General features: G+C 43.2%; 2 protein-coding genes across 2 annotated transcripts; one reads left to right on the top strand and one right to left on the bottom strand.

Moving 5' to 3' along the window:
- The first annotated feature begins 533 nt into the window (after nt 1–533).
- On the top strand, nt 534–10,445 carry LOC139383794 (cathepsin Ba). The gene is made up of 9 exons (XM_071128364.1): nt 534–679; nt 7,416–7,630; nt 7,900–8,014; nt 8,105–8,220; nt 8,311–8,396; nt 8,611–8,757; nt 8,912–9,028; nt 9,310–9,438; nt 9,550–10,445. Exons 2-9 carry the CDS (start codon nt 7,422–7,424, stop codon nt 9,621–9,623), a joined length of 993 nt encoding a protein of 330 aa, XP_070984465.1. The 5' UTR covers nt 534–679; nt 7,416–7,421; the 3' UTR covers nt 9,624–10,445.
- Nucleotides 10,446–10,724: 279 nt separating this feature from the next.
- LOC139383502 (cell growth regulator with EF-hand domain 1) lies at nt 10,725–17,944 on the bottom strand. Its single transcript, XM_071128060.1, has 6 exons — nt 17,830–17,944; nt 17,298–17,403; nt 16,472–16,543; nt 12,551–12,621; nt 12,348–12,472; nt 10,725–12,018 (listed from the first exon to the last, which is right to left on the bottom strand). Exons 1-6 carry the CDS (start codon nt 17,864–17,866, stop codon nt 11,764–11,766), a joined length of 666 nt encoding a protein of 221 aa, XP_070984161.1. The 5' UTR covers nt 17,867–17,944; the 3' UTR covers nt 10,725–11,763.
- Between the last annotated feature and the right edge of the window lie 3,726 nt (nt 17,945–21,670).

Raw genomic sequence — 21,670 nt, 5'->3', positions numbered from 1 at the left:
TGCTATGAAGATGACACCGGTTTAAACCCAGTCAGTCACACATTTTATTATGTTACTTCAGCTGTATACAGAACAGAAAGAAGACGGATCATGCTTCGTTAGTTACACTAGTTCCGATTTGGTCGATGGTTTTTGATAAACGCATGCGTCATCGTGTACTCGGCTGCTTTATATGATGACATCGCTTGTTTTGCAGTCACGAGTTGTTCTTGAAATTTTTTTTTTTTTTTGGTGTGCTGTAATTGCCTAATGTGTGTTAGCAAATGCAAATTCTATAGGCCTACATTTCTCCTTCACACGCATCAAGGGGCCTGTTCGGGACAGTGTGTCATATAAAGCTTAGGTAGAATTTCAGTTTGAAATTGTGCACATGTTTTATCTCACCTGAATAAACCCCCCTACAATCATCCTTGTTGTTATAATAAATGAGTCACATAATATGCGTACTGGTTCTATTAAGTAGACATGAAGCCGTTCAGCAAGTCTAATGAAATCTGCATCCACCAGGGAAGGCCATGATGAAAGCCACAGGCACATGACAGGTCACGTGATTCTCCTCTGATTTAAAGGTCAGAACTGAACGGCTCCGGAAAACACTTTTCCAGGTGATTTAGGAGAAGTGGACCTGGAACAAGTGTGTTGTAACTGGTCTTCGGCACGTCTGACAAGCGGATAACAGGTAATGTAACGTTTATTTTTTTTATTTAATTTAATTTCAGGTTGCTTAGAAACATGATGTATTTGAGGAACTTCGTATCTGTTTTAGCCAGCTTTCTGGATGACTAGCTGACTAGCCGTACAGTACAAAGACCAATTTACAGCTAACAATGTTTCTTTCTTTGCTTAACGAGTAACGTTACTTATGTCCTGGTTAAAAATTTGGTTGTGACGAGCAGATAAAATAGCTTAAATGATCTACTAGTTAACGTTAGTTTGCAGATTTGTTCGGGCCGTGTTTTGTGTGGCCTACTTTTAAGGGTCTCTTTTTAAATTGGCGGATAATGTTATATCCTGACGCTATTCTCGTGTCAACTTTTTTTTTTCGACATAAGCGTGTACATGTTATGAAGTCCAGTCATATTTGCATACAATCTTCAGACATTTCTCAAATGCATCTTATGTTGAAAGGGCTCTGAAAAGTGCCCGACATTATCCAAACATGTCTGGGCTGGTATGTAACTGAAATCCTGATTTCACTTTAAACCAGTCTGATATCTGGGTAATAAATTGAAAGCCAGACTCACTTAGTAATTGTAGCTCAAAGTTACTCTTGTCGCTATCGGAAGACCAGTGATCAGAAAGGCCTGGGATGTTTCCATGTCCAGTCCCAGCCTAATGCTGCGTTTAGACGAGGGACAAGACCGCATGAGCAAGAAGGCACGACGGTATGCTTTCAGTGCAAATCAACATCCGGTAGAAAACAACGCTACTTCAGACGGCAAAATGTAAATAGTTTAACTTTAACCATGGCGGCTGACCGCATTCACCAACTCTCTGACATAAAATCAAATAAAATGTATTTATATAGCCCTTCGTACATCAGCTGATATCTCAAAGTGCTGTACAGAAACCCAGCCTAAAACCACAAACGGCAAGCAATGCAGGTGTAGAAGCACGGTGGCTAGGAAAAACTCCCTAGAAAGGCCATAACCTAGAGAGGAACCAGGCTATCCCTCATAGTCTGGTTGATGTATGGCCAATATACCACTGCTAAGGGCTGTGTCCAGGCACTCCGCAATGTGTCCTTTAGAACAGCACTTATCTGTGGAATTATTGGCCATATACCACACCCCCCTTGTGCGCTATTGCTTTATTATACAATGGGTGGGTCTAATGCTGATTGTATGAAAGTGCACTCAAGCTGGTGTCTATTCCACAAGTTACCACAGATATTTTAACATCACAGATTCAGTCTATTTACTCTGTTCCATCTGACTGTGCAATCCACTGTCCCATCAGCCCGTCTCCACTATAAAAAGCATCTGGACACCTAACATTTCTTTTAGACTAACATTTTATTTTTCAACAGTGGCAATTTGTGTAAACCTTGTTGTCTGTCTGACATTTGCAACATTGTTTCAATATTGAAATTTGATCTCCAGCTGTCCCACAGTAATAAACGTAGGTGTCGGGACGAGACAGGAAGGCAGCTTTTCTCAGGCAGTTTGAAATCATCAATCAGCTGGCATTTTTATGGATGTACACATGTGAAGTGAAATGCAGAGTTTGTAGTCGTTTCAGTTTGAAGTTTTTGTTCGGTGTGTTGGCCAGCTCCTCTGAACAAGTGTCCTGATGCGGGAGCACATTTTCTGTGCCAGGTGTAATCGCACCTCTAACTCATTGTTATGGATGTTCCAAATAAATGTCACTAGAGAAGCGCTTAAAGGAAATGTGAATACTTTTCTGTTATTCTGTTAAGTTAGCTGTAGTTGGCTGGCTAGCATGCAAGGGATAAGAATGTTGCCAGCCAGTATGGCAATGGAACGTTCTGAATGAATGACTGGGTCGCGACCATAGATGCTGAACTAAGACTGAACGACTGGGTCGTGTCTGGCAACCGAACTGATAGCATGAACGACCAGCCGGCTTGGGTAGCAACCACAGATTTGTGTCAGGGACTAAATTGTGAAAGGATGAAATGGTATGAATAAGTTCATCAAAATAATGGTAATGAAGATGTCTATTTTTAATGTTGACCTGTTGTATAAAAGGAGATCATTTCCTCGAAGCCGGTGTTTGGATGATGTATTGTCATGGTTTGCCTGACTTCGACTCTGGCTTAACACCTGTGCTAATATCCTCAACACCGGCATCTCGGGCATTATCACTTAAGGGTAGAGGTCGATCAATTATGATTTTTCAATACAGATTTTAATGGAGGACCAAAAAAAGCCGATGCCGTTTATAAAAATTAAAAAAAACACACAAAAAAAAAATATTGGTAATAATGACAATTACTACAATACTGAATGAACACTTATTTTAACTTAATATAATACATCAATAACATCAATTTAGCCTCAAATAATGAAACATGTTTAAATAATGTAAAGACAAAGTGTTGGGAGTGCAATATGTGTGATAAGGAAATCGGTTTTAATAAATGATTAGAATATTACAAGTCTGAAACCATGTGACTGTATGAAATTGATGTGAATCATTAGATTATTATAATGCATGTATGTGAGAGTAGTTCAATTATGATTCTGTGTAGTTCTTAGTCAGAATCAACATTTTGGGAACAGTGTGTCTAGTATTTTGATAACAGACTGTCTGTCTGAGCCAGATTCGGGGCTGGCCTTGGCTGGGACACTTCTTGGCTGGGACACTTCTTGGCTGGAACTTCCCAGTTCCAGGTCTCTCCTTATCTTAGGGGAGGGCACTCCCCTAATCTCTATTGGCGGGCAGATTTGATGGTTTGTGTAGAAGTATGTGTGTCACTATAAATCTTTGTACTGTGCATGTCAGAACGTTCTGTGATTAAACCTTTTTGTCTATTTAGCTGGGTCTCCGTCTGTTTCATTCGACCAGGATCTTACAAATTCTGGTTTGCAGACAGAGTAATATAATTGAATTGGGTGATGTACCTGGAGAACACAATTCTCTTATCAATGTGCCATGTAAGAAAGATAACGTTTAAGTTCCTTGCTCAAAACATGAGAACATATGAAAGCTGGTGGTTCCTTTTTAACATGAGTCTTCAATATTCCCAGGTAAGAAGTTTTAGGTTGTAGTTTATTATAGGACTATTTCTCTCTATACGATTTGAATTTAATTTACCTTTGACTATTGGATGTTTTTATAGGCACTTTAGTATTGCCAGTGTAACAGTATAGCTTCCGTCCCTCTCCTCGCTCCCGTCCCTCTCCTCGCCCCTCCCTGGTGTCATGACGTTGGCCTGGGGGGTAGGTTTATGACAGTCATAAATACCCCCCCTTCCTCTCTCTACCCCACTGATGTGACATTAGAATAACCAATGGGTAACATAGATTCTGGGAACATCAGAAGGTGGGGGGAAATGAACTATATTCTGGTAATCTGACCAATTGAACATATGCGGTGGTACTTGAATATGAATGTGGTGTCAGTTCGGTTGTCATCTGAGACATTCTCATCAATGATAAGATTACATAAACTCTACAGTGGAAAGTCTGCACATTGTAGTTATCGGATTCACATGGAATTGTTCAATTTAAATGTTTGAATATAAAATTATTGGTGAAGAGATTAAATGTAATTTTAGCTTCCAAATGAGAGATTTGGGGTTTTCATACGGTTAGGGCTCTGCTCAATCAGTGGCCCGCACCTGTGAAGAGACATGGGTTATAAAATGTTCAAACACGCCGTCTTCTCCCTTCCTATATAAAGCCTTGATGGAAATGTAACCTCCTGTTCCAAGTATGTGAAGTCTGCAGCCTCTGCATTAAAATAACTAACATGTCAACTACAGAACTAAGCCAACCTCAGCGTGAGTTTTGGTTGCGATTGGTAGGAACTTTGAACTCTTATTCACTACAGAAGTGATACCTCCTAGCCATTGAGTTAGCAACAGCAGCTGCAATCGCAGGCTAGGAAAGAACAGAGTATCCTGTCTACCACACAACGACATTACTACAACGTATCCAATTGACCACCAGAGACATTCTTCAAAGGACTCGGTTTGGCAACACGGCCTTCCATCTACCACCAACCTACCGAAGCGCAGAGTAAATATTTATTGCATTTTCCTTTTTCCAAATGGACGGTAACTTAGAATGTATAAGATACTGTAATTACGATAGCACAGCTTCTCCCTTTGTTCCTCAGTCTTCCCACTTTCACTCAAACCCAGTCCCTTTTGTGTAACCAGCTGCCATATCTGTTCCACCCGCTAGGGACGTTTTCCTTTATGACATAATTTGTAATCAAGGTATGATTTAATTCTGTGTATATGTGATTAGTTAGGTATTTAGTAAATTAAACCCAATTTTGTATTGCTGATTTAACTTGTTAGCCAGGGTTTGTGCAGATAACCAAGAATTTACAACTTTCAGATGAGACTGAATTAAGGTGACAATTAATATTGACTGCTATTGTAGTAAAATATTACTAGGTCTTTAAGAGTTTATTCGAAGATAACAGCTCTATAAATATTATTTTGTGGTGCCCCGACTCTCTTAATTACATTTACATGATTAGCTCAATCAGGTAATATTAATTACGGAGAAAGGATTTTATAGGATAGCATGTCATATCACTTAATCCGGCATAGCCAAAGACACGACATTGGGCTCGAACCAGGAACACAACAACAGCCACCCTCGAAGCAGCGTTACCCATGCAGAGCAAGAGGAACAACCACTCCAAGTCTCGGAGCGAGAGACGTTTGCAACGCTATAAGTGCGCACCCCGCTAACTAGCTAGCCATATCACATCGGTTACACCAGCCTCATCTCGGGAGTTGATAGGCTTGAAGTCATAAACAGCGCAAGGCTTGAAGTCATAAACAGCGCAATGGTTGACACACAACGAAGAGCTGCTGGCAAAACGCACGAAAGTGCTGTTTGAATGAATGCTTACGAGCCTGCTGCTGCCTACCACCGCTCAGTCAGATTATATGCAATGCAGGACAAGCTAGATAACTACACATGGTTGATGATATTACTAGTTTAACTGGTGATTATGATTGATTGGTTTTATAAGGTAAGTTTAATGCTAGCTACCAACTTACCTTTGCTTACTGAATTCGCGTAACCGGCAGTCTCCTTGTGGAGTGGCAGGTGGTTATAGCGTTGGACTAGTTAACTGTAAGGTTGCAAGATTGGTTCCCCCGAGCTGACAAGGTGAAGATCTGTCATTCTGCCCCTGAACAAGGCAGTTAACCCACCGTTCCTAGGTCGTCTTTGAAAATAAGAATGTGTTCTTAACTGACTTGCCTAGTTAAAGATTAAATAAAGGTGTAAAAAAAAAAAAATATGTTTTTAAATCGGTATCCAAAAATACCGATTTACGATTGTTATGAAAACTTAAAATCGGCCCGATTAATCGGTCGACCTCTGCTGATTGAGCTACCCTTAAGTAGTGTTGTGCTTAGCTGAATAAATCATATACACAAAGGTCCTAGACTGTTATATGGGAGTGCTGAAGACCGTACTTTTGTCCTTGTCATGAGGTGAGTGATTTTATTTTGTTTTTGCCAAACAATAAAGGTCCCTTCAGAGAAATGTTTAACTTCTGTGGGTTTGAGAACCTGCTCTTCCACGGCACCAGTCATGATCTTTCCTCTCCCACGTTACGGGCAGGCTACATAAGTTGCAGGCTATGACAGGCCAATATATGACTTATTGAACTGGCAAATTGTATAGACTTGATGAACATTAAAGAGCAATACATAACACATTGTTTTACCCCTTTGTCTGATAAACTACCTGGATAAACAAGCAGTCTCACTGGCAATTCTAAAGCAGCACCTTCCATTAGTGCATCAAGGATAAGCAATACACTGGGCTGTGTTCAGTAGGGAGACATTTTTGAAAGGGAGTATACTGGTAGGTACTACCTGAACAGGTTGACAATATGACAGCAACACATTAGCTTAGCTATTTGTTGCCGTCATATTGTCAAGGGGGTAAAACGATGTGTTCTGTATTAATACTCTTTAGTGTTCATCAAGTATATAAATGACTTGGTCTTTCCCTAACATAATGACTGACTAGTGGATGAGGTGCTTTAGAGAAGTGATCCTCTACTGCGTCGAGGCAGTCTTCTTCAGGGAAGTGGGGCTTGGTTGTCTTTGCTGAGTTGAAAGGAGTCGGTCATGTGTTCTGGTACTTTCTATGTAAAGCTACTTGCTGCTGACTCATTCAGTCATGTGATTTTGCCATTGTGCAGCCCATTTCTTGGGAATTTGGATGTGACCACACACAACCACATGCCGTAATGTGCGTTAGGCCTCATTTGCGTTCCTGTTTGTGTCAGGTTCCTGGTTGAAGTAGCCATAGAATATAGTTTTCTGCTCTGAACCAGTTGGGGCTGTGTAACGGTGGCCGACAAGTTATTCTACACCAAGAATGACTTGGCAGTATCTGAGACAGACCTCCTTCAGTCTGCACTGGTATTGATCTGTGGGCCTGAGCCAAATCCATTAGCCCTTCTATGCCTGAGGCCATATTCAAGCAAGTTGCACTGAAGTGCTCTCCTCTCTGCCCTCTTGATATGGTGCTGAAGTGTTTGTGTCCCTGCATGGCTGACTCTCTCCACTCCCTGGGGCCAGTATGGTAGGTCTATATGTGGCTTTGTTTTTACCTAAAACAAAGCTACATTTTTGGGGGGGGTCTTAACTTCAAACTGGGCAAGCAACGTTAAATGTCCTAAACGACACTACCTTACCCTTTAGTGTTTTGAACTCATGTTCCCATGACGCTGTGTCCCTACAGGAAGTGATGTGGCGTGTGGTATTTTTGGTGCTGGTGTCTGGGCTGTCAATCAGCTGGGCCCGGCCCCGCCTACCTCCGCTCTCCCACCAGATGGTGGACTACATCAACAAGGCCAACACTACATGGAAGGCTGGTCACAACTTCCATAATGTGGACTACAGCTACGTTAAGAGACTGTGTGGAACCCAGCTTAAAGGACCCAAACTGCCCGCCATGTGAGTGAGACTGAGTTGTATGGAGGGAATGTATTTGTGCTGCATCCAGGAAGTATTCAAGCAGGAAGTGAACTGATCTGTTAATGTAACTTCACTCCTCCTTGGCTGCTTTACAGATTGACTTTACCAAGAGCACCACACAGTAACGGCACGTTCAGTCGGTCTCCTGTTACTTGCTCTCGTTCTTTTGTTCTCTCTTTGTGTCGCTCCGTTATCTTTAGGGTAGGTTGTGGTATGTAGGGTTAATGGCTGTCTTCTCTCCTCTGTAGGGTGCAGTATGCAGGGGATGTGGAGCTGCCTGACACCTTTGACCCTAGACAGCAGTGGCCCAACTGTCCCACTCTGAAGGAAATCCGGGACCAGGGCTCCTGTGGCAGCTGCTGGGTAAGAACAGACTCACTCAGAGTCACGCTGAAGGATACTCCTGTGACTGAACCATGACGTTGAGTGTTTGACGTGCTTGGTCCTCTGCAGGCGTTTGGCGCTGCGGAGGCCATCTCGGACCGTGTGTGTATCCATAGCAACGCCAAGGTCAGCGTAGAGATCTCCTCTGAAGACCTGCTCAGCTGCTGTGACAGCTGTGGCATGGGGTACGTGTGTTCTCATTCACCCGCTCTGTGACATGGCTGCATGTAAGGCATTGGGAGGTTGTTAGCATTGCTTACTGTGTGTGTTCCTAGTTGTAATGGTGGTTATCCCTCTGCTGCGTGGGACTTCTGGACTACAGAGGGACTGGTCACTGGAGGACTCTACGACTCTCACGTTGGTATGTAGTGATCTCCTGACAGACCCTATCTCTCTCTCTCTGATCTCTCCTGGCAGACCCTACTCTCTACCTCCCTGTTTCTCTCTCTCCTGTCAGACCCTTCTCTTGCTCTGGTCTCTCCTGTCAGACCCCTCTCTCTCTCTGGTCTCTCCTGTCAGGATGCAGGCCCTACTCTCTCCCTCCCTGTAACTCTTTCTCTGGTCTCTCCTGTCAGGTTGCAGGCCCTACTCCATCCCTCCCTGTGAGCACCATGTTAACGGCACACGACCCCCCTGTACAGGAGAGGAGGGTGACACCCCACAATGTACCAACCAGTGTGAGACTGGATACACGCCTGGCTACAAGCAGGACAAACACTTCGGTAAGTAAATACATTCACACAATGTGAATGTCCACTTAGCAAGAATACCTACACACTAAGCCCTCCCTCCTGTACCCTAGGGGCCCTACACACTAAGCCCTCCCTCCTGTACTCTAGGGGCCCTACACACTAAGCCCTCCCTCCTGTACCCTAGGTAAGAGCTCGTACAGTTTGCCCTCTGAAGAGCAGCAGATCATGACTGAGCTCCTGAAGAACGGACCTGTGGAAGGAGCTTTCACTGTCTATGAAGACTTCCTGCTCTACAAGTCTGGTGAGGACATGCCTCTTCTGTCTAGTGTAGCTTTTACTGCTCTAGGAATGTCATTGTTTGGATAACATTTACTATTCAGGTAAAAATCTATACATAAATGTTTCTACTCTTTATGTGATGTGCAATGCAGTGAACACTGGAAGAATGATCATGTAGTTACCACAGTGAATTATTGTGTTTGTCAATTAATCCCTTAAAGGATGGGTTGGCAATTTGACACAAATGTAATTCATTCTCACATTGAAATGTTTTTCTGGCATCCCAACTTTCTCTCGGTCTAGGTGTGTATCAGCATGTCTCTGGCAGTGCAGTAGGAGGCCATGCCATTAAGGTCCTGGGCTGGGGAGAGGAGGGGGGAACTCCTTACTGGCTGGCTGCCAACTCCTGGAACACTGACTGGGGAGAGAATGGTGAGAAACTTACACGACTTCTGTAACAACTCTGGACAAACTATTGGTGAATCAAGATTGTGTGCTTCTTGGCTACTCCAACACAATGTGTTTTTCTGTCCTGTCTCCCAGGTTTCTTTAAGATCCTGAGAGGTAAGGACCACTGTGGCATCGAGTCTGAGATGGTGGCTGGTGTCCCTTTGTAACCATGACAACGGTAACCAGGAAGTGATTCCAGAGACTGCTGCAGGTGTACCAGTCCTCCTCTCCACTGGCCTTTACACTGGTTCTAATTCCCAGTCAACCCCTAACCCTGCTAGGCACCTCTTTAGTTCCAAATTGGTTTAGAAAATGCTACCCTGTGAGGGAAAGGCCGGAGCTACTACCATGTTGCTTCTACAGGTCCTACTACCGTCTAGTTCATACCCGTTCCTGATTCTCATCAGATCTGAGAGTTGTGTAATAGTGCCTAGGGGTTGACTTGGAACTGGGCATATGTGAACCATGGCTTCATCTTTAGTTAAATCTGTTCTTCCTGGTGTCTCAATCTGTAGTGGCTTCTTCCCCTCATATCCACTCTGTCAGCTCCACTGATCTGAACATGCAGGATGGGTGAAAGGTACCTGTGCAGATTGAGAGGAAGCTACAGTAGACTATTGAGACCCCCCCACAGTGGGTGACTCTAGAGGTCCATCTTGCTTCCTGTTTGATTGGTCACAAGCTGTGCTAAAAGTCCTCTCCCTGTAGTTGTTCACAACAATCACATCAATTTAAAAGTGTATGATGCTTTAAACTTTTTTAAACATTATTTTTTAATTCGATGTGATCACTGATGGCGTTGTGCACATTTTGTTTTTAAATTGGATTATAAGGGAAGCGTGAGTGGTTTTGTACTGATGGGATTGTTTTATTTCAATGCTTTGTCTTTAATGCTTCTCTCTTTGTCTTTAATGCTGTTCTGATCAAGTGTTCTGGAATGATTGTATTGAGTTGCATTAAATAAAAGTCAACCAATATGTTTAACTTGGTCTCTGAATTGTCCTGGCCTTGTTTTGGAGTGGCTAAAACTCCTGTTCTCCCTGCCATGCAGTCGTCGCAGTGCTTATACAGATACCAGCCGAAAACCTCGGACCCCACTACTTTCACCCATCTTCGCTGACATTTGTGCGTTGACATTTTAGTATGTTTGTGTAGGGATCCCTCCACCGAGTAACAAGTGTGTGTGTGTGGACATTACCTGTTTAAACAAACCAGGCTGTTGGTAGACCACCAAGAGAAACCATGTGATCACTACCTACACAGTAAAGTTAGCATTCGTTTTAGCTTTATTTTGTTTAGTCTTAAATATACAAACCTTCAATTCAGGAAAATGTACAGCAAACCAAATATTCATTTGTTTCTTAAATAAATTCCAAATGTATTTTTTTTTAATTACATGAAATCAAAACATCCTAGCCTAAATTGTAGACCCTTCTCCCCAAAGTGTGTCTTTGTTCATTCCCTTCATGGATTTGAAAGGAACTCTGGGAGAAGGGGGCAACTCTGCATTGGGGCTGTGCAGGGAAGCAAAAGTCTTTGTACAAGTTTTAGTTTGCAGGTGGCACAAGGGACCAAGGTTTTTGACCTGAGCTACCAGTAAAAACAATGTCCCTCAAATGCAGTAATGAGGCCAAATCATGAGCTTCAGGGATTTTCCACATTTCTTAACTCTGTCCATTCCTTTTGCATCCATGGGGGGAATGAACTGCAGTGTATTCTGGGAAGGGGAATACTTTTAATCCCAAGTATTGAAATGAATTGCACTTGACGTATTCCTGAACTTTTCAAATTGTTCATTCTAATGTATGGCTTAATTTGGATTGCTTCAACAGGGTAACTACTTACTGCAAAAAGTATGAGAACCAAATGGCCACACTGCTATTTAGCAGTGTAAGGCATAGTATCTTTTGGCACAACACATTTCAAACCTGAGTTTCTTGTTCAGAAGAGCAATGATGAAATGTAACAGCAGCTTAAACAATATGGCTGACATACCTTGACTTTGTACCAAAAAAGCGGACAATCCATCAGCTTTGAACTGAAACAAGACCCTCAAAGGGGGATGAGAGGCTGTGATTGGGTAACTCTGCATGTCAGTGAACAGGCTCCTGCGATTGGCTGACCCAACTCTCTGGATGGAAGTATTTTAGTTGTGCTGGAGTGCTGTTTGCATATAATTGTGTTTACATCTCAGGTTGCCCCTGATGTAGTACCGGAGCAGGCATTTGTTGCTCATGATCAGCAGCAGTGGCCTATGGGATATGTGGTCCTTTTGCCTTTTCCTGTATAGCATGTTCATGTCCTAATTTACTGTCCATCTCCTGGCCTTGAGTCTTCCACAATGAGTCGTTCCTCTGCTTCCTCTTCCTGCTCTGCCTCTTGTTTTGGTTCCTCAACATTGACTCCCTCTTTGACATCTACACCCCCTTCCTGTTCAGGTGCACCCTGGGAGTTAGCGTCTGGCTGTTGTAGTTTGGGAGGAGAGAGAAGCTCAGGGGGAGCTATTAGACCATCCTGGTTTAGATCCTGAGTCTGCAGGAGAAAGTCTACCATGGCCACCACCTGAAAAGCACACACATACAAGCATTGGCCTAGGGTGCAGATGAACTAAGTGCAACACTGTACAGTCAGCTTCAGAGTGTATATTCAGTTACGCTGAGCAACAGCAAGTCCTACAGTAACCCAATCTTTATATTTAGACAACAGTACAGGCTACATGATGTATGTGCATCCTGATATACAAACCCCTCTAACACAATGTCATGCTAGCTAGCTGGTCTTCAACTGACTTTGATCAGGACAGAATTATGTCAGTCAGTACAATATATGTCCTAACTACAATACTGAAGAGATTTTCTATAGATGTTATCTATATATATATATACACACACCGTCTCAGCTGACTGTTCTCCAGGTGCATTGTGGGAGTTGTATTCAGAGAGCAGCTTCATTATCTCCAGGCCGTCCATGTGACCGCTGCGGTCGTAGTCATGGAGACTGAACAGGAAGAACACCTCTGACCAGCAGGAAATAGGAAGATGATTCATTAATGTCACTGATTTTTTTTTGATTTTTTTTGTGTGTGTGTGTTTACCTTGTTCCCAGGTGTTATCCGGTCCTCCATGTCCCTCCTTTAGGTTGGCCTTGATGTAGCTCTGCAGCAGCCTGACATACACAGAGGTTAGAGGTCAAGGGTTAGAAGGTTCAACCGCAGGCCCACCTGACTGGGTAGCACGTTACTTCACGGTACAGAAAGTACCAATGTAATCTAGTCTAGATTTGAATCAAGGTTTTGCAAACAAACTCTCTGTGGAGGGATTGTTTCAGTGAGGATGGAATTCATCCCAACTACCGCTGAATACAGAGGTTCTCTTCCAGCAATATATGAGTCACATAATCCAATCAAAATCAAATGTTATTGGTCACATGACCTACACATATTTTGCAGATGTTATCGCAGGTGCAGCAAAATGCTTATGATTCTCACTCCAACAGTACAGTAATACTATACTGATATTTTTTGTTTTTGTGTGTATTGTTTTATATATATATATATATATATATATATATATACACAAAACAATAAAGATCAGAGCAATGTCAGAGTCCAGAATATACGGTGCTGTAAAAAAGTATTTTCCTCCTTTATAATCCTCTCTATTTCTGATACTGAATATTATCAGATCTTTGACCAAAACCTAATATTAGATAAAGGGAACCTGAGTGAACAAATAACGCAACAATTACATACTTACTTCATTTATATCAAAAACAAAGTTATGCAACAACCAATGCCCCTGTGTGAAAAAGTAATTGCCCCCTTACACTGAATAACTGGTTGTGCCATCTTTAGCTCCAATGACTCCAACCAAACTGCTTCCTGTAGTTGTTGATCAATCTCTCACATCTCTGTGGGGGAATTTTGGCCCACTCTTCCATGTAGAACAGCTATAACTCAGCGGGATTTGTGGGTTTTCAAGCATGAACTGTTCGTTTCATGTCCTGCCACAACATCTCAATTCGGTCTGAACTTTGACTGTGACACCACCTTGTACAGCAGACCTAATGGTTCCTTCTTTCAAGGCAAATCGACCAGGTCCTGAAACCGCAAAACATCCCCAAACCATCACACTACCACCACCATGCTTGACGGTTGGTATAAGGTTCTTACTGTGGAATGCAGTGTTTGGTTTTCACCAGACATAATGGGACGCATCTCATCCAAAAGTTATATTTTTTTGACTCATCTGTCCATAGAACATTCTTGATGATAATCCAGGTGCTTCCAGGTGGTTTTTTGTCAAACTTGAGTCAATATTTTGGATGATTTTTGTAGCACCAGATGGATACAATGTTGCCAGCATTAGTATCACTACAGCTCTGTGGGAATAACGGAAATGTTTGACCACCCATTACTAATTAGTAGACTGTTTGAAATTGGCCTCGGTCAGGCAGCCTGCAATTGGTTTGAAAACTACCTGACAGACAGGACACAATATATTTCATCTGATGGTGTTAAATCAGGTTACCTTGATATTACTAAAGGTGTCCCACAAGGATCAATTATGGGCCCTGTACTTTTTACTATCTATATAAACAATATTATTTGCCTGTAAGAAATTGTAACCTCCACTTGTACAGTGGGGCAAAAGAGTATTTAATCAGCCACCAATTGTGCAAGTTCTCCCACTTAAAAAGATGAGAGAGGCCTGTAATTTTCATCATAGGTACGCTTCAACTATGACAGACAAAATGAGAAGAAAAAAAATCCAGAAAATGACTAAATACTTTTTTGCCCCACTGTATGTGGATGATACTTGGTATCAGAACTGCCCTTTTTTAAATGAAATTACAACTTAATGCAGGTAAAACTAAGTATATGTTATTTTCCAAAAGCTTAAAAATGTATCTGATGATTTATGCATAGAGTGCATTTGGAAAGTATTTCACATTGTGTTACGTTACAGCCTTATTCTAAAATTGAGGTCAGGGAGGTGACCAAGACCCGATGGTCACTCTGACAAAGCTCCAGAGTTCCTCTGTGGAGATGGGAGAACCTTCCAGAAGGACAACCATTTCTGCAACACTCCACCAATCAGGCTTTTATGGTAGAGTGGCCAGACGGAAGCCACTCCTCAGTAAAAGGCACATAACAGCACGCTTGGAGTTTGCCAAAAAGGACTCTCAGACCATAAGAAACATGATTCTCTGGTCTGATGAAACCAAGATTGAACTCTTTGGCCTGAATGCCAAGCGTCACGTCTGGAGGAAACCTGGCGCCAACTCTTTGGTGAAGCATGGTGGTGGCAGCATCATGCTGTGGGAATGGTTTTCAGCAGCAGAGACTGGGAGACCTGGGAAAGATGAACGGCGCAAAGTACAGAGAGTACAGATGGGTGAAGGTTAACCTTCCAACAGGACAACGACCGGGACAAGTCTCTGAATGTCCTTGAGTGGCCCAGCCAGAGCCCTTACTTGAACTCGATCTAACATCTCTGGAGAGATGTGAATATAGCTGTGCAGCAACGCTTCCCATCCAACATGACAGAGCTTGAGAGGATCTGCAGAGAAGAATGGGAGAAACTGCCCAAATACAGGTGTGCCAAGCTTGTTGTGTCATACCCAAGAAGAATCAATGCTGTAATCGCTGCAAAAGGTGCTTCAACAAAGTACTGAATAAAGGGTCTGAATACTTATGTAAACTTGATATTTCAGTTTTTTGTTTTTTATACATTTGCAAAAAAATCTAAAAACCTGTTTTTTCTTTGTCATTATGGGCTATTGTGTGTAGATTGCTGAGGGAAAAAAACAATTTCATCAATTTTAGAATAAGGCTGTAACGTAACAAAATGTTGGAAAAGTAAAGGGGTCTGAATACTTTCCGAATGCTCTGTATGTACATTGGATGGTGCCCACGCTGATCATGTCACTGTTTATAACAAAAAGCCCTCTTTCAAAAAGCATATTGATGAGTTAGTTAAGACTTAGAACGGGCTTCCTGTTTAGGAATAGATCATATATTTAGTTAAAAAGCAGGTAGAAAACAAATCATTCAGTCGAATTTCATATCCTGGTTATAGACAATGGTGATATCGTCTGTGAATGCAGCTGCCACAGTATTGAAACCATTGGACACAGTTTATCATAACATTATTACACGTTATATTACAAGTGCCAGGTCCAGCCCTCTTGAACAAGCTTTCGCCGTACCTTATTTCATTTTTAACCTACAGACGTACGAGCTACCCGGTCTCAGGGACGGACCCGGTCTCAGGGACGGACCCGGTCTCAGGGAAGGACCCGGTCTCAGGGAAGGACCCGGTCTCAGGGACGAACCCGGTCTCAGGGACGGACCCGGTCTCAGGGAAGGACCCGGTCTCAGGGACGGACCCGGTCTCAGGGACGGACCCGGTCTCAGGGAAGGACCCGGTCTCAGGGACGGACCCGGTCTCATGGACGGACCCGGTCTCAGGGACGGATAACTCTGCACATCCCTTCCATCTCCACTGAGTTATAAAAATCTGCTTTTTAGTTTTTTTGCACCTTACTTGTGGAATAATCTCCAGAACTCTCAACAATGTTATGTTTTGGTACCACTAGGGACATTTAGATGGCTGATTCATGGCCTTTTACCTGAAGAATGGGTTTGTTTTTTCTGATTGTATTTTGAACTCTTTGGCCTGAATGCCAAGCGTCACGTCTGGAGGAAACCTGGCGCCAACTCTTTGGTGAAGCATGGTGGTGGCAGCAGGATGATTTGTAATTTGATAGCTGCGTTATATTTGTCAATATTTCACATTTGTATGATTGTGTACATGCAGGGCTCCCTAGGAAAAGAGGCCTTGGTCTCAACAGGATTTCCCTGCTTAAATAAAGACATTTTAAAAAATTGTTAAATACAGGCTGGAGCAAAACCCTGCACACCCACTAGCTCTCTTTCCCTGCTTCAACCTGTATTTAATAGAGTTGGCCCCTAGCTGGAATAAAGGGTTTTAAAGTAAAAGATGCCACTAACCTGCGGTCCTCCTCTCCAGAGCCGAAGGGATTGGCCAGTGTGAAAGGGGGAAGGGCTCCTACTGACTGTACTCTGTGGCACACACACACACACACACACAGAGACAGAGACAGAGACAGAGAGAGAGAGACAGAGAGAGAGAGAGAGAGACAGAGAGAGAGAGAGAGAGGGAGGTGATAACAGAAATTATCAGTTTTGGTTTTATGGCTAGTATTAGGTGCAGGGAAAGTTTCCCTTTGGCCTATACCTGAAGTGATACATAAACAGGCTCCCTCTGAACTCTGACACATATCTCTCTATGTTGTTGTTACCAGCCAGGGACATGTTGTGATGTAATCCAGTGGCCTCACCTGAGTGTTTCCTTAACATCATACTTCCTGTTTCTGTTATTCCTACATGACCTGGAAGACAGTGCAACAGTATAGCCTACATTCCTAGGTCTACAGGTCTAGATAAATATCCTGAAAAATAAATGAACGAGTAATGTACAAGGCTAGCTGGCAGTGACTGTCTGCTCAGTGCCCACTATTACTCTAGCAACCAACCACGCAGTCACACCTCAGAGGCGGTTGTGATGTAAACTCACATACAGGTACAGTACATACAGTGTAGTCTGTTGTCTGACAAGTTCACCAAGAAATATAAACAACAAAAGCACGACAAAACGTAACAGAAATTAAACTGGAAAAGTCACCCTGCTGGAAAATCCACTTTTGTCCCGTTTGGATTTTGAGCTGGTAATTTTAAAACCTTGACGCCAAATTATCTCTGCGCTATACTTTCATTGCGCGTGCGTGCGTGTGTGTGTGAGTGTGTCAGGGCCTACCTATGGTCCTCGGGCACCTGTGGCGCGGACACACACTGGTGCGCGAGCAGGAGCAGGGATAGCATACCTGTCACTAGCATGTCCGCGCCAGACTCTAACGACGCACCTGCAAGCGCAACAAGCAACGTCGCTATCATTCTTCAGGCTCGACAGGTCCGACATTAAACATTGTAGGCGTGTTGTATATAACATTTAGGCCGATAATTTACTTATTAAAACACGTTGAAATGTTATTCTGGAACAAATGTGTAATAACCGTAGGTTATGAGAAATAATCATCATACATTTTTAATTGTTATTCTGGAACAAATGTGTAATAACCGTAGGTCATGAGAAATAATCATCATAACGTATAGCAATGATTTAAAACGTTTCCATTATTCCCACACAGCTATAGTGATGCTAATGCTGCAACATTTCACCCACCTGGTGCTACAAAAGTACCAATCTCTCACTCAAAATGTAATCTATCAGTTAAGATGCATTGGGCTAAATTGTTGCAATCGTACATCGCAATGTTTTCATATCCTACCTGTTGGCCTGTTTGATGAGTAGAAAAACAAACGCATCCTAACGTCCTGTTGTCAATTCCGATTGTGATTTCATGGCGGAAGATTCTACCATTCAGCCCAACCCACTCGCCCTCCGGTAATATCTACACTGCACTGCGCAGCCGCGAGAGGTCTGGGCCGCGGACGAATAATTAAAAATACATCCTTCCTTCCTCCCTTTCTTTAAAGTAATCACTGATCTGACAAGACAAGAGAGTTGGAAGCTATATGGAGCCCCTGATTACATATATCTAGCTTTGTTAACTTTAGATAATAAATATCCTCATGTAGAGGGGGAATTATACAAGTAATAAAATGAAAGAAAGATGTATTTTGAAAGTAATCGAACTGGCATCTGTTTTGGTCAAAGGACAGCATCCACGTGGAAACCGAGGCGAGGACGTGTCTGCGCTGGTCAGTGCGGTATCGCGGGAGCTCTCTCTCTCTCTCTACGTCCTATACCTGAGACGCCACGTAGCTGCAGCTGACTAGGCACACATCAGGCGGGATTAGATAGTGTGTGTGTGCAGCTGGGTTCCTACTGTTCTTCAGTGTTCTTCCCCCCGATGCCTCTCTCTCTCTCTCGTGTACAGACTGTAGGCTACTTTTCTGCATGGATTGTGAGCGCGGATCGCCACCAAAAGGGTGCATGGTAGTGGTCTATTAGTAGGTCACTCATACAGTCTCACAGGCAGGCTACAATGGTCCAATACCTACACTTCATTGAGAACGGACACGAAAACATTCACCTTTGTTTAGAATGTCACGTTTGACTAGACAACATATACTGATTTCCTTTTTATATTTTTACTGCTCTAAATTACGTTTGATTCCAGTTTCTAATAGCAATAAGGCACCTTGGGGGTTTGTGAAATATGGCCAACATACCATGACTAAGGCCTGTGTGCAGGCACTCTGCGTTGCATCGTGCTCAAGAACAGCCCTTAGCCGTGGTATATTGGCCCTATACCACACCTCCTTGGGCCTTATTGCTTAAATATACCACATTTGTCAACCAATCAGCATTCAGGGCTCATACCACCCAGTTTATAATTTAAAAAATGCCCTGGAATATTTTATTCTAATACCTGACGTTGCAACATTTTTGACATGTATTTGCTCACGGAGAAAAAAGCCACGTAAGAAAGATAGTAGCTGTTTTTTCCCCTTTTCAAAATCAGCCTAGAATCAGGTGAGGAGTATGTAGCTCACAGCAGGTTGGTGGAGGACGGGCTTGTGGTAACGGCTGGAGTGGAGCTGGTGGAATGGTATCATTCACATGGTTTCTATCAGTAGGTCACTCATACAGTCTCACAGCAGGTTGGTGGAGGACGGGCTCGTGGTAAAGGCTGGAGTGGAGCTGGTGGAATGGTATCATTCACATGGTTTCTATCAGTAGGTCACTCATACAGTCTCACAGCAGATTGGTGGAGGACGGGCTCGTGGTAAAGGCTGGAGTGGAGCTGGTGGAATGGTATCATTCACATGGTTTCTATCAGTAGGTCACTCATACAGTCTCACAGCAGGTTGGTGGAGGACGGGCTCGTGGTAAAGGCTGGAGTGGAGCTGGTGGAATGGTATCATTCACATGGTTTCTATCAGTAGGTCACTCATACAGTCTCACAGCAGGTTGGTGGAGGACGGGCTCGTGGTAAAGGCTGGAGTGGAGCTGGTGGAATGGTATCATCCACATGGTTTCTATCAGTAGGTCACTCATACAGTCTCACAGGCATGCTACATTGGTCCAATACCTACACTTCATTTAGAACGGACACGAAAACAATCACCTTTATCTATAATGTCACGTTTGACTAGACAACATATACTGATTTCCTTTTGGGACATGTTTTAGCCTACTTGTCTATGGGAAAGCTTGGTGTAGGAGACTGTAGGAGGCTGTAAAAGGCTGTAGGAGGCTGTAGGAGACTGTAGGAGGCTGTAGGAGGCTGTAGGAGACTGTAGGAGGCTGTAGGAGACTGTAGGAGGCTGTAAGAGGCTGTAGGAGACTGTAGGAGACTGTAGGAGGCTGTAGGAGACTGTAGGAGGCTGTAGGAGACTGTAGGAGACTGTAGGAGGCTATAGGAGACTGTAGGAGGCTGTAGGAGACTGTAGGAGGCTGTAGGAGACTGTAGGAGGCTGTAGTGGGGTATCGCTGTTCTGTCAACGAGTTGAAACAATGACTGGTCCAAAGGGCAATACATTCATATCAGTGTGTGTGTGTGTGTGTGTGTGCATGTGTGCGTATCTATGTGTGTTTATGTGTATGTGTGTGTGTATGTGTGCGTATGTGTGTGTGTTTATGTGTATGTGTGCGTGTGTGTGCGTATGTGTGTGTGTGTGCGTGTGTGTATGTGAATGACCTCATAGCACCGTTCCACTGTGACGGTTTGTTTTGGCCACTAGATGGTAATCTAGTCTCACTGGCAAATGTCCACCCTGCGCTGTTGCTCTGTCTCTCACTTGACAGGGAAATAAAGCCTGACACACACACTATTGTCTAAGGGACGAGAGAGCAAACAGACGAAGGAGAAATGGGGGAAGGCAGCAAGGGAGGGAGGAAAGAAGAAGATGTGGTAGAGAGAAGGAGAGATGGGGGAAGGCAGCAAGGGAGGGAGGAAAGAAGAAGATGTGGTAGAGAGAAGGAGAGATGGGGGAAGGCAGCAAGGGAGGGAGGAAAGAAGAAGATGTGGTAGAGAGAAAGAGATATGGGGGAAGGCAGCAAGGGAGGGAGGAAAGAAGAAGATGTGGTAGAGAGAAGGAGAGATGGGGGAAGGCAGAAAGAGAGGGAGGAAAGAAGAAGATGTGGTGGAGAGAACAAGCAGAGGGCTTGAGTCCAGTGAGGGAGAAAAAGAGAGATGGAAGGAGAGAGATTACAACCATTTGTACATTTTTACAACGCTGTATATATATATATATATATATATATACAGTGCCTTGCGAAAGTATTCGGCCCCCTTGAACTTTGCGACCTTTTGCCACATTTCAGGCTTCAAACATAAAGATATAAAACTGTATTTTTTTCTGAAGAATCAACAACAAGTGGGACACAATCATGAAGTGGAACAACATTTATTGGATATTTCAAACTTTTTTAACAAATCAAAAACTGAAAAATTGGGCGTGCAAAATTATTCAGCCCCTTTACTTTCAAACTCTCTCCAGAAGTTCAGTGAGGATCTCTGAATGATCCAATGTTGACCTAAATGACTAATGATGATAAATACAATCCACCTGTGTGTAATCAAGTGTCCGTATAAATGCACCTGCACTGTGATAGTCTCAGAGGTCCGTTAAAAGCGCAGAGAGCACCATGAAAAACAAGGAACACACCAGGCAGGTCCGAGATACTGTTGTGAAGAAGTTTAAAGCCGGATTTGGATACAAAAAGATTTCCCAAGCTTTAAACATCCCAAGGAGCACTGTGCAAGCGATAATATTGAAATGGAAGGAGTATCAGACCACTGCAAATCTACCAAGACCTGGCCGTCCCTCTAAACTTTCAGCTCATACAAGGAGAAGACTGATCAGAGATGCAGCCAAGAGGCCCATGATCACTCTGGATGAACTGCAGAGATCTACAGCTGAGGTGGGAGACTCTGTCCATAGGACAACAATCAGTCGTATATTTCACAAATCTGGCCTTTATGGAAGAGTGGCAAGAAGAAAGCCATTTCTTAAAGATATCCATAAAAAGTGTTGTTTAAAGTTTGCCACAAGCCACCTGGGAGACACACCAAACATGTGGAAGAAGGTGCTCTGGTCAGATGAAACCAATATTGAACTTTTTGGCAACAATGCAAAACATTATGTTTGGCGTAAAAG

Source organism: Oncorhynchus clarkii, chromosome 25 (genome assembly GCF_045791955.1).
Source record: "Oncorhynchus clarkii lewisi isolate Uvic-CL-2024 chromosome 25, UVic_Ocla_1.0, whole genome shotgun sequence".
Taxonomy (NCBI): domain Eukaryota; kingdom Metazoa; phylum Chordata; class Actinopteri; order Salmoniformes; family Salmonidae; genus Oncorhynchus; species Oncorhynchus clarkii.
This window is presented reverse-complemented; position numbering and strand designations above follow the sequence as displayed.